Genomic DNA, 12,854 nt, shown 5'->3' on the forward strand with positions numbered 1-12,854 from the left:
GTGCCACTGAAAAGCACATTTGTATTCATACACTCCTTATTTTTCCAAGAGCTAATTGACAGTACTTGGTTACCTATGGTTGAAATGATTAGTCATGTTTGCAAAGATTAATTTACATGTTCTTTTGTTTAATACATATGAACTGATTTAATGACTGCTTATGAACTGAGCTAACAGTCATTTTGAGAAACAGATGTCCGGTGCAGTTTTAAGCTTTAAGAGTGCTTTTATTCATATCCTTAGGAGAAAAAGGGCTACACAGTCTACAGTAATAACACTAATGAATCAAAATACTACAGCTGCCCAACAGGGTTTTGACAGAAAACAGCCTTTTCTCAAAGGAACTCTTTTTTTAGGGCTCTGGGACAGTGAACAACTGGTAATATGCATGCTTAACATGTAAGTATGTGCTTTGCTGGAGCCAAAACACTGAATCAAGCCCTATCTGCAACCAAACAATGTGAGGCTTTTGCATAAGTGCTGAAAACTGTAGCTACACAAAGACTGAGAAATCTGTATGGAATCTGGATCCTCTATGTTTTATATAAATAAATATTTGAAAGTTTGAGTGTTCCTGATACTATTTAGTGACACTGAATGCAGAACAGGTTGTCTGCTTTAAGCCCTGATAGATTATTGTGTGTGGGTGGTAGGGTTAGGATAAAAGAAAGGGAAGAAAGCTACTAGGAAAGCAGTTGGTGGTTACAAACCCACGATAAATAAACAGCAAATTCCTCTTCTGCACAAAACCATTAGAGTCTGTGTCAGACTTTAACATCCTAATGTCAGCTGGGTGCAAATTTGACAGCCTGGGGTTCTGCAGTGCTCCCTATGGAAAGTAGATTTAAAACAATTTGCCATGCCCCAACAGAGCATTTTTGTCGAGTTCCTAAAGAGCTTCTAATGCACCAGTTATTCACAGGACCCTTGCAAAGAACCACGGGTTTGATATTTTATGGTCTGGTGTGTACAGTGTAGGATATGATTACACACAAGCCTGCTTCCCATCAGCTAGCACCTCGTAATCGTTAACATATTTATCCTTGTGGTGCCTCAAGAAGATGACATTGTTATTAGTCTCATTTTATAGTTTCAGAAACTGAAGCTCAATAGCTAAATGACCTGCCTTTGATTACACAAGATTTACACTGAAGGACAGAACTGAGTCCCAGCCCTACCAGGCCCAAGCAATCCAAGCAAGGATCACACCAGAAGGACTAGATCTATGTGCAGAATTGTCCTTCATCTCAGGTGCTCGTAAGTCCTACGAAATGGCTGTATCTGCACTGGGGTTTGTGCCTTTCGTGTCTCAGCCTTTATCCCTGCAGGTACCTACGGGGAACATGGATACATATATTCATTACTGATGCAAGAGCTGAGCTCCTAAGTTACATTCCCTTGCAGCAGCTGGAGATGAGAGTCTCCATATCATACTCTTGTACTTAATAGCACATTGAGCAATCTTGCACAAACACATAAGACATGCTGAGACAGTGTATTAAGAAAGGCTGAGACATAATAAGATCCTCCTCTTCTACTTCATCTATACCACACTGTTCTGGAAAATATGTTGACTGATCAGTTTTAGCCGCAGTAAGGGTAATCATCAGTTTTGATTTAAGTACCAGTTAGTTAGAGGTTGTGAGTAAACCCTGCTTTCCAGCACAAACCAGCCCTTTCAATATGGCCAATGCATTTAACAAGTCCCATTGTATCTGCTACATGAATTTGAGAAGAGAAGCCACTGCAAAAGTAAAAAAGACCTTTCTCAGACCACTGTCAAAGCAGTCAGTAAGATGGAGGAAGGAAGTATTAGGACACACTGCTGTTTTAACTTGAGATCTCCCCTATCCCTCCAATAGTATGACCAGAGTAACACAGCTGATAGCTCTCTTTCCTTAACTGAAGTGCTGCTATGGAGAAACAGGGTAGCTATCAGTTCCCCCAGTGGTAACCATAGACATCAGTGAAATGTATTGATCTTCTAGGAGGCAAACACTGGGAACCAGCCATTCCTACTGCTCAGGCTTCAGGCAGGGTGGGTGTGCAGCTGCTGCAGGTCAAGAGAGATTTGCAACAAAGAGCACTGTCACAGATACGAGGCTCTGAATTTGACCTCCCTTCCTCTCTGTCTCAGAACAGTTAAAAACCCAGGTAAATATTTGTGTTCTTCATCTTAGACCTCTGCTAACCTTTCACCACTCTGTCTCAAGCCTATCTCTGTTTATCTTACCCTCAATAACGTAAAGCTGCCTTATCTAAGCAACAACAGCCTCCCAGCATTAAGGCTTACCCATCAGCTGCCTCCTCAACCTGATGTGTACCTCAAATGCTTCTGGTCATCCCCAAACACTGTGGACTCAGAGGTCACACTGGGCATGCAGACACATGCAGGATCCCGGCATCTGTGAGAAATCCTGCCCAGTACTTCTGAGCCTTCCAAATCTGGGTGTGATTTGTGCAAATCAGATGGTATAATTTTATATTTTTTTCAGTGAGGCCAACAGGACCAACCAATGGTCCAATGTGACCAACCTTCAAGCAGGGAAATACTACTCAAAATCTGAGTCAGATCAGAATCTGGCTCCATTTAATTACTATATAGTAAAAGTAAGATTATTCCTAAAGCAATAATAAAGTCACTTGAGATGTTTTTTATATAAGCACCAATATCTCATATTAGTTGTTAGTACACAGCATCAGCAATTGATATAATACTTCCCCCAAAGGATTAGGCAACTCAGAAAAATTCATATATAAGGCAAATCAGAAGTCACCCACAAAATGGAACAAGAAAGGACAACTACAAGAAATATTTTTCTCATGAAATGTTTGAATCAAGAATGAAACAGGAATTGAAACAGAGCAGGATGCTGTCCCTGCCTGGCACTACAGGAAGGTGCTGATTTCATAATGATTTTACTCTCGGAACAAGAAAGCACAAATGTTCATCAGAGACTAAGATAAGACCAAAGGAAATGGTGAGATGAAGGAGAGCAGCAAAGATGTATGTGTTTCTGTATCATTTAGGTGAAAGCATTAAAATTGATGGGAAAACACTTAACTAGCAACTGAAGCCTAAGAGGGGAAGGGGAGAAACCCAGAAAGACGGAAGTGCAGAAACTACAGATGGCTTGAAACCACAAGTAATTTCCTACAGATTCACTATATTCAAAAGTTACAAATGAGAGATCTACAGGTCCACCTAGTCCCACTTAAATCACCTGTTAGACTACAGACTATTAGAGACTAGGGTGGTACTGGCATGTAATTACTGACAGAACCCACCTGTTTCAGCAAGGCAAGATCAAAGTCACTTTAAAAAAAAAAAAAAAAAGAAAGAAAATCAACACTTTAACCAAAAGGTTTGTAAGTTTGGGCTTGAAAACTATATACTCAGGCAAAAATATCAGCAGTCATCTATGCCATCTAGCTCTGGATACTGTAGTCCTTTTCAGCACGGTCCACTTTATAGGGATCAGTCCAGTCTGATTTCAAACACAGTGCACTGTGAACAGCAGGTTCTACAGAACGCAATCAGAGCAACTCTGCATTAGCAAGGTTTGTCCAAAACTCCTCTCAAAAGCTGCACTTCTGAGTTCTAGCCCATTAAGACAACCTGACCAACTCTTTTCCCTCAGTCTTTGCACTTTGCAAGCATTCACTGCTAGCTTCTCTCTCCCCTTGCCAAGTCTTTTCCCACCCAGCTTTAACTTTGTTTTCCATGCTGAGCTCTTTAGCTTCCCTCTGCCACCATCTGAGTGTGCAGGGTAAAACTCACGGTGCTCGGTCGTGGTTCAACCCGTTCTGTCTTTGTGCATTGATTGGAGGTAGGACAGGTTTGCTGTTAATCTCGAGCCCTCTCCGCAAAGTCTCCCTGATTTGCTCTGTATCTGCAAAGAGAAATTTTTTTAACATGGTTTAGAGTCTCCAGGAACAGCACAGACACAAGGAGATATCAGGTGTGTTTCATCTAAACTCTCCCTTCGGAAAGAAATGAAGAGATGCTAAGGGTTAATCCTTAACTGCTCTTCCTGCACTTCCTTAGGAGTTATTTCACTTTATCAAGTTAGCTTGAATTCTCTTGGTTTGGGCAGTGATGTTATGTCAGGCAAGGAGAGCAAGGTGTTCGCTGTTTCTGTAGCTCTCACAGAACCTCTTCATACTTTCAAGCCTTTGTACTGGAAATCGTTTTTCCCATGAGGCCCGACAGGAATTTGTTCCTTTACCAAACTAGTGTATGAAAGTTTGAAAGTTTTTCGCAATTGGTTTTGCAAGTTTGTTAATTTACAATGAGATTCACAAAAGAGGGGAGTTTTATGCAGAGCAACCTTTAGCCTCAAGCTCACGTTTGCAAATAACATGCAAATTATGCAGTTCAGATACAGTCTTTTTACTTCTGCATTTTTCTAAAATGTCTACTGGACAAATACTTTCAATAGCAGCCTTCCTGCCTTTCCTAAAAGTTTCCTCATATTTTTTTGAGAAATGTGAGAATTGGTTAGACAAAAAAATATCCAAATTATTTCAAAATCTTTTGAAGGATATGCAAATTTCACCCTGTATATTTTCACCCTGTCTTTGGCTTTTCCTTTGCAAAGCTGAGGGATTTTAGATTTTATATTTTAGATCCAGTGTAGTTCAAAATATTTGCACAGGAGCCAGAAGAAACTCTATATGCATTTAAATAATTTCTACTGTGAACTAAAGAACAAGTAAGATACCATTCCTGTGGAAAACATCGTTAATTCCAGGAAATCTCAAGCCCTCAAATTTTATGTTGCTTCACTCATCTGAAAGGTAACATGCATAATTTCAGGCTCTGACATCTGTACCCGAAGAGGTACAGATCTCACTGCAAAGGGGAACTCCACTGTGTTTTATTTCTTCTTTCCAGAGTTCCGTATTTGTGAGAATGCCTTGAGTTCAGCTGCAGCAATGTGCAGAATCAGTCCAACTTGCCACCCAAGAAGTGTCAATTTTAATAAGGAACAAAGCCTGGGAAAATACAATTGCTTCACCTTGCAGGTGTTCACAGTCCTGGTTTCACCAAGTGCTCTGTTTAACTTTGCACATTCAGATTACAATTCGCTTAAAAACTGAAAAAAACATTTAGACAAAACAACGCCAGGATCTCTTTTCCTCTCTCCTGCCTTCCTCAAAAAGGCCACACCAAAATTCATTTCGCTCCCCTGAGACACACTGAGCCTCCCAATTACTTTGGTGTTTGTTATGAACTCGAAGATGCTGCATGACTCAGTGCACTGCCCAGACCCACAAGAAAACAAGGCAAGAGGTCATGACAGTGACTTGGCCCAGGACCTCTTACCTTTCCCAGAGAGCCGCCGCGGCTGCGTCCCAATGCAAATGCTCCTGCTGTCTTCGTCATCCTCCGGTGGCCGGCTGAGGTCATCCCAGGCACATTTGGCACTCACTCCACTCAGGTTTGAGCCATCTGTCTCAATCCCTTTGTCGACTCTCTCCTGCTTGAAAAGATCCAAAACACCAAGACTTTTTTGGGCGTGGCTTGAACTTGAGCAGGAACCCACCATGACACAGCCTTCATCAGCTCCTGCAGATCCCTCTTTGTGGAGTTTCCACTCTGTGGCCCCTGTGCTTTGCTGTGTCAGCAAACAGTGACTGCACACGGAGCCAAATGTGAGAGCTGGTCAGAACTGAACAAACCTTTTCCACAGCAGCTTGATCTGAACTTCCACCCCTTAGCCACTGCTTCACTACATGGCCCTGGCACGCACAAAGGAGGAAAAGAGAAAAGTGGAAACCAATGAATGGCCTGGGGTATGCAGGGCTGCCTCTTTCAGTGTTAGCACTGATTTACACCAACTCAAAATATTTAAGACACTACATTACACACTGCTGTATGAAGCACAGCTTGGCAGTCGATCTATTATATGTCAATGACAACAAACCCCTGAATAACTAAAACTCTTTTCAACCTTACCAAGGAGTCCTACAATGTAAACAGCTCACAGAGAGACTAATCATTCACAAGGGTTCTTCATTTGCAAACTGCCCAGACAGCCCCTGCTTTCCAATGTGCTGGAGTGTTCCACAAAGGACAAACGTGCAGGTTTGGATGTGCAAGGAGACACAGGTTTGTTCCCAATGTCAAAGCTTTTGCATAGCTTTCTCTATTGGCAAATAAACAAACTCCCTCCCTCACAAACTGGACTTTCCAAGCACATAACTAGCGTTTGGGTGTCGGAAGGTGTCACACACCAACCACAGGCAGTTGGATGCTCGCAGACACCAGGCATTTTCTCAAGGACATGTGCATCTGTTGACAGAAAGACTGCCCTAAGCTATAGCCAAAACTTTCACAGGACACCACCTGCTTGGACATTGGCATCAGTCTGATTTTCCACCTGTGACCCACAAGGGGGTAATGTTGAGCTGAACAAACTCGGGGCTGAGCTTCACCGAGGACAGGCTCTTACCACTGTCACCCCTTCCCTGGCTCCGAACCAACCCGGCTTGTTTCCCCCTTTTCTGAAGAGATATCCCTTCTGGCACTGCTCGGTGGCACCAGCAAGATCTCCATCTCTCTGCACACATCTTCGTCACCTCAGAACAGGCAATAAGCCCCAAGAAACACAGAAGATTTGAGAAGAGAGCAGAGCTGTGTTACACACAATGCTCCATGTTACTACCCTCCAGTTTGACCTTGCTGCTGGAGATGAGACACTGTGTGAGCATCCAGTGCTTTGCAAAATCTGTTCCCTAAGAAAGTTTCCAGACTAAACCCACATATGTCCCTCGCCTTGCCCAACTGTGCATGCTGTGTCCTAGGAAGAGCATTGCCTGTTCTTGTGATCATTCAAGAGAGGATTTGAGCAGCTCAAAGATAAGCACAGACACTCAGGGTGTGGTTGCACAGCGGTTTAAGTTGATGTAATTTGCAGTGACTGCAGTCCCACCCTTCTCCATGTGCTCCTACCCCTTTCCTTGAGCCAACTCTTTATGTTTTTTCATCTGGATCACCTCCCAAAACCCACTCTTTGGCCCACAAGTAGATGCAGGAGCCTGTGGCTGGGGGCAGGACCAGAGCAGTCTTGAGTTAGACTTAAGCATTCAAAAGACTGCCTTCCTTCCGTCTCTCCCCCAGAAAGACTGTTCCTTGTCAGGATCTTCCTCCGGCGTCAGGGGAAACTGACTTCTTGAATACGTAATAGGAAAATCTGAGAAATAATAAATCTGCTGGGATTTTCTTTTGTTATATCCTAAATATGAAATTAGTTGTGTCACCCAGAAATAGAAGTTGTGGAAAAAGAAACAAAAATACATCCGTCCCTACATATGCAAACAATGCTTTAAGTGAGATTTAGCACGTGGCTCCTTCGGGAGCCCTCCGCGGTGCTCTGCGAGGACCCAGATCAGCTGGCATGGGTGGGTGTAACTTGTCAGCGCTGTTATTTTTCATCCCAGTCATAGGGGAAGCATGGGAGAGCCACCAAACTTGCCCTTGAGCAGGGAGCAGAAGAGCCCAGAGGGCCCCGAGGCTCTGGTGGGACCTGCTCCTCCATCCCTGCAGCCAGGGCCCCGCTCAGAGCCACAGCCGCACCCTGCGGACAGTGCGCACAGCCCCGGGGAGAGGGAAAGGGACTCTCATCTGCAGCTCAGCTGGCTTGCAGAGCACTTCCTCAGGGGAAGAAGTGCTGCTCTGTTGGCATCCCTTGGAGATCAAGGGGAGCTGATGGAAACGAGCTGGCTTAAGGCAGCCTAATTTGCATGCCTGTTTTATAACGTTTGGAAGTATTGATGGGGAAGGGGGAAAAGTCCAAAATACCCTCAATCAGTTCAGATTCAGCTGTGGCAATTCAGTTTTACCCCATCTTTAGCCAGCAAAGATTTGCTTGGAGTGAGGGGACTGTTATTCCCTTGAAAGGGCAGCCTGAGCAGGAGGTTGGAGGAGCCCAGGGCAAAGGAGGTTCAGCTCTTTTCCTTCCTCAAAGGATGTTTCTGTCCTATTTTCCTCTCAGCATGTGGGAGGGATGCTCTGAGGCTCTTATAAGTCATTGATCCCTTTTTAAATGAGCCAGAGCACTGCAGTGTGACCCGCAGAGCAGCAACCACAACTCAGGAAATTCAAATCAGCTTTATTCTCTTCTGAGATATCTGTTAAACAGAAGCAAAGCACTGAGAATCAGTGCAGAGCTGGGGACCGACAGGGGATTGTTTGACAGTGCTGCCAGGGAAATCTGAATGGCCTACAGGGAAGCCTTGGCTGAACAGAAAACAGCCAGCGTTGCCACAGTGTTAATTGCCGACATCCTGGGATGACATCTTAGTTGGGATCCATTCTCAGCAACGCCGAACAGAAAGTACAGCTGCTGCTGCCAGGCCTGGGTTTAGGCCTCAACCAATTCCCACAAGAGACAATGCAGCCTCCAAACAAGCTCTGCCTGCTTCCCAGGCAGACAACATGCTTACTGGCTCCAGGAAAGTTGTCCATTTTCTCTGCCTGCTCCCTCCCTTCCCTCCACCTCTCTTCCACTGCTGCCTTTCTGGTCTCACACACCCCGTACCACCACCAAGAAAATAACACTTTCTTTCCCCGCTAATTAGAGCAGGAGGCACATGACGTGGCTGAACTCAGCCTGGCACAGCCTTGCTCCCTGCACTCCGCAAAGGCTCTTTGCAGGACTCAGCAGCGGGTTTTGCCCTGTGAATTCCCAGGGGCTGCGACAGCAGAGCAGGAAGGAGGTGTGCACACACACACCTGCACATATGGACTTCTGCAAGGGCAAGCGAGAACAGAAACAGGAATGTCTTCAATGTGAAGAAGTCCGGAAGGACCACAGACATAGCAGCTTTCAGCAGCAGGACGCACTGGTGAGGCAGAGGTACTCTTCATTTGCCTTAACTTGCCTTGGCTGACTCAGATTCCAGTAAGCTGAGCTATTTTTCATTTACAGTAAATTGAAGAAAACCCTGTTATCATTAGGAATCACCAGTGTGCAGAGAACAGAAACACCTCCAGGAGAGGAGAGGGCAAAGCTCTGAACAGCCTGAAAACTTTATGGGACTTGCAGTTGTATTAGCTCCCATATTGTGGAACATTTGCTGAACATTTTTTTTTGTGTGTGTGTTTCTCAGACTGGGGTTATTTTAGATGAACAAGTCCTTGAAAACAGTAAAAGTAGAATTTGGTTTTGTTCTTAAGGTTTCAAAATAAAAGATGTTGTGAGGCAACTGAGGGTAATCAGATGCAGACATGCAGACCATGAGCAAACGCAATAGCTTGTACAAAACGTGCACATATGCACGTGCCCTACCAGGCTAAGCCATAAGTTCTCTGTTAAAGGCAAATACTCAGTGATTCATTGAAACATGGCCAGCACCACACTGGATTTGCCTGGGACCCATGTACTCCAGTACCATAACTATGCCCAAGGGATGCAGAATTGTCCCCCAAATGCACAGATCAGCAGAAGTCCATAGGACAGTAACCTCTCCACAGAGGTCCTATTCTGATCTTTAAACGCCAGAAATTAACTTGAACTCTGAAGAAGAAGGTTCAGTATATCTTCCTGCATGGATTATTAATAACTTCATGTGATACTTTTGGTTTTCCATTATTTCTCAGACCACACTAACTATTTGGCCTCAAGTGACATCCTACAGGAATGAGCAACACTGTCGCATTTGCTGTGAAAAAATAGGACTTAGGTGGGTTTGAGTTTTCTGCATATCTCCTTATGCTTGCACATAAAAGAAAGGAGGAATTTCCTGATGTACCATTTTTAAATATTTTACTGTTGTGTTATCTTCTTCTATTTTCCTCCTTTCTAAAACATCCAGTCCAAATCTTACCAATTTGTTTCACATAGGAGATTCTGTTTTCCTGGTCTTCCTTCTCTAACTTTTTTCCTAGACCTGCCATCCACCTGGGGCTGGACATGCGTCCTCTTGAACCACCTCTGGGAGGGAAAAGAATTTCTAGGACTTTTACAGGATTATTGCAAGCATTGAGAAGATCAAAGCACCTTTATGGAAGATAATAGAACATACATCATTAAACCAATTTTCTCTGGCTACTACAAAACACATGACATTTTACAAACTAAAGACATACTTGCAGATGTGGGTCAATCTCGAATATTGTCTCCCCTCTTCTCATATCTGTTATCAACCAGGGGCCTCCAGCTCTACAAAGAAAGACAGACAGATAATGAACCAAACAAGTTCTTTAGCTCCTTAGAGTCCTTAGAACTCCCCAACAGGGTCCTCAGAGTGGAGCTGTACTGGGAGGAAAATAAAAAGTTTAAAACAAACCTAGAAGCCCCTCTATGCTGTGTATACCTCCCATAGCATGCATTTGCCCTTTACATTTCCCATAAAATACTTCATAAAATTACTTAATAAAAGCCCTCAATGACCTAGTGGTTAATCTGCTTAGTATCAGGCACCACCAAAACTTGCAAAGCAGTCAGGACTGACACAGGTTACAATGTTCTGCGCAGGCCAACTTAGTCATACAAGACTGAGCTGGGTTTTAATCTTTGCAGGTAACTGAATTGGGACTGAGAAGTCCAGAGTAGCCTGGGTCTAAGACAGATAGGCAAGGCATGAGGTCAAGATTTATACGTCTATTATGTATCTAAAGGTAGAGCAGGGTCTCAGTGGGACTGCACTTTTTGCTGAGATCGTCAATCAAGTTCAGTACCTTAAAGAGCTTATTGCTCTGATAAATACCCTCGCAACAGGCATTTTGCTCAGTTGGTACTTAATGGTCAAGTACTCAGATGGTTCAGGAAAATCTTTGTTTTCATTAGCAATAGAAGTTGGAAGGGTCAAGATGTTTGCCAACAAAGGTGACAGAAAACAGGTTACTGTGAAGATGAACTACCAGGAGACTTTGCTTTGGGTCACAGTGCAGCCAGACTGCAGAAGTCAGCCCTAAATGGTGCTTTTTTCATTTGAAGTAAAACCTTAAGTCTTTTGGAACTGCCATAAAAAAATTCCTTTTTTTCATGAGACACTTCGTTATTGCAGTCAAAAGCCCCCTCCTCTGGCCCAGTCCGTATTAATCTCCTAAAGCACTTAGAGTGGGAGTAAGAAAAGTTAATGTTTTATAGTTTTTCAGATGCATCGATAGCCACTCTTTTTTCACATCGCTTTGGAAGCTGCGAATTATTAACTGCAGAGGTGAGATCTGCTTCAGTTCCTCACTGGGATGCATGAAACATTTACTCTGACTCCACATCAATGGCTTAGTAGTTTGCATCTTTGTCTTCAAATCATGAACATTTGGGTCTCATTTTATCCTTGGAAAGGTGCTTATACCACAGCACAAAAGCCAAAACCCTACATGAGAACAGACTGAGGAGAGGGGTGCTATATCTGCACTGACTTAGAGGAGCCAAGGGAGCTGCAGGAAGCGTTTATTGTCTTGGGGACCCAGAAACAAAGCTTGCAGCTGGACAAATACACTCTACTCTAGGGCATTTGCATGAATTATCTGCACTTGTGTCTAAAAAGGGAAAAGTTCAAGTTTAAGAAGTCCAGCTCTTCCAAATAATCAATCAATTCAAGGCTCCTGTGACACTAGAGAGTGTACTATTGTGGCCAAAAACACACATACAGAAGTATTTTGTTTAAAAAAAAGTCTTTTGAGCTACAATCACATGGCAATAAATTCCACTACATTTAAAAATATTTAAACAAAACACCTGCAAGCCAAAAACGCTTAGCTGCAACCTGACAGCAAATAAAGCATCAACATATCATTTACCATTTAAAACCCATCTCCTCCTTAACCTAACAGCATCTTTGTTATTTCTCCCACGGCGAAACAATGAACTTCACTTGCATGAATGCTCCTCCTGTTGCAAACTGGCCCACCAAGAGTGGGACCAGCTTGAGAGTGACTTTCTCACTTTCAGACAGTACCCAAGCTTTGTAAGCCAGACCCTCTCCTTCCTTTCTTTTGAACTACACAGAAAGGTCACCAGTAACAGTTATCCCAGCTCTCTCAGGAAGAACCAATGAGAAAACCCTGCAGGCATAAGAGGGAGGAAATTAAGCTTTCAAGACCTCATTCTGTTTCACCCTGAACATGTGGACTTCCACATGCATTAATTTGCCATCTAAGTGTCTGTGCGTGAGAACAGATTTGCAATGAATTCCCATCTCTTGCTACAGCACAGATTAAATAAGTTTCATCAACAAGTTAAAGATTCTTAATAAAAATAAACAATTGAATTGGTCTCTATGGAAATGCTCCTCTATATGGGCTATATGACCACTTACACTGGGACAGTCCGAAGCAGTTCCAAGATCCCTTGACCGTTCCACTGCTGAGCCGCATGCAGTTCCTCCGTGCAGACCCCAACAATCTGGAATAAATACAAACAGAGATACTAAACTGGATGGGAACCGTGCAAGAACTGTAGAGAAAATATACCACATGGTACTGGATCAAATAGTACAGAGAAGCACCATTTCTTTAATTTAGCTGGATGAGCTAGGACAAACGGAGCCTGAGACAACAGTGGGATTCTGCAATTCCTTATGCTCTCTCTACACTTACCACATGAAGCACCCCAGTCACGTAACGTTTAATTTTTCACAGGGTATGTGAACTTAACTATGAGGAGGGTCTGGTGACAAATCAGGGTTTATACACTAGCCTGCTCTGACTTTTCAATCTAGTCCACACAAGTATAGGGCTGAGCAAGACAGGTTAGGGTCTGAGCACATGTAAGCACTGCTCTGTCAGCCAACTGCTAGGAGCAAATGCATGAACAGTCGCAACCAGGCAAGGGACTTGCTGCCATATGGGATTGCTTTGGTGCTCATAAAATCCTTGACCAACTCAGTTTGCTGACTGG

General features: G+C 43.5%; 1 protein-coding gene across 4 annotated transcripts in view; it reads right to left on the reverse strand.

Moving 5' to 3' along the window:
• The window catches only part of SUFU (SUFU negative regulator of hedgehog signaling), a 98,064-nt gene that overhangs the window by 31,298 nt on the left and 53,912 nt on the right, over positions 1-12,854 (reverse strand). For 3 of the 4 annotated variants that reach the window (XM_027907630.1, XM_027907613.1, XM_027907638.1), the window contains exons 5-8: positions 12,274-12,359; positions 10,097-10,169; positions 5,330-5,486; positions 3,782-3,893 (exon numbers count right to left, since the gene is read on the reverse strand). In XM_027907630.1, coding sequence (XP_027763431.1) covers positions 3,782-3,893; positions 5,330-5,486; positions 10,097-10,169; positions 12,274-12,359 — 428 coding nt within the window. The remainder of the gene's footprint in view (positions 1-3,781; positions 3,894-5,329; positions 5,487-10,096; positions 10,170-12,273; positions 12,360-12,854) is intronic. The other variant, XM_027907622.1, reaches the window with a different exon arrangement.

This window comes from Empidonax traillii, unplaced genomic scaffold (genome assembly GCF_003031625.1).
Source record: "Empidonax traillii isolate 1590-97213 ecotype Southwest subspecies unplaced genomic scaffold, ASM303162v1 scaffold27:size3997909, whole genome shotgun sequence".
Lineage (NCBI taxonomy): Eukaryota > Metazoa > Chordata > Aves > Passeriformes > Tyrannidae > Empidonax > Empidonax traillii.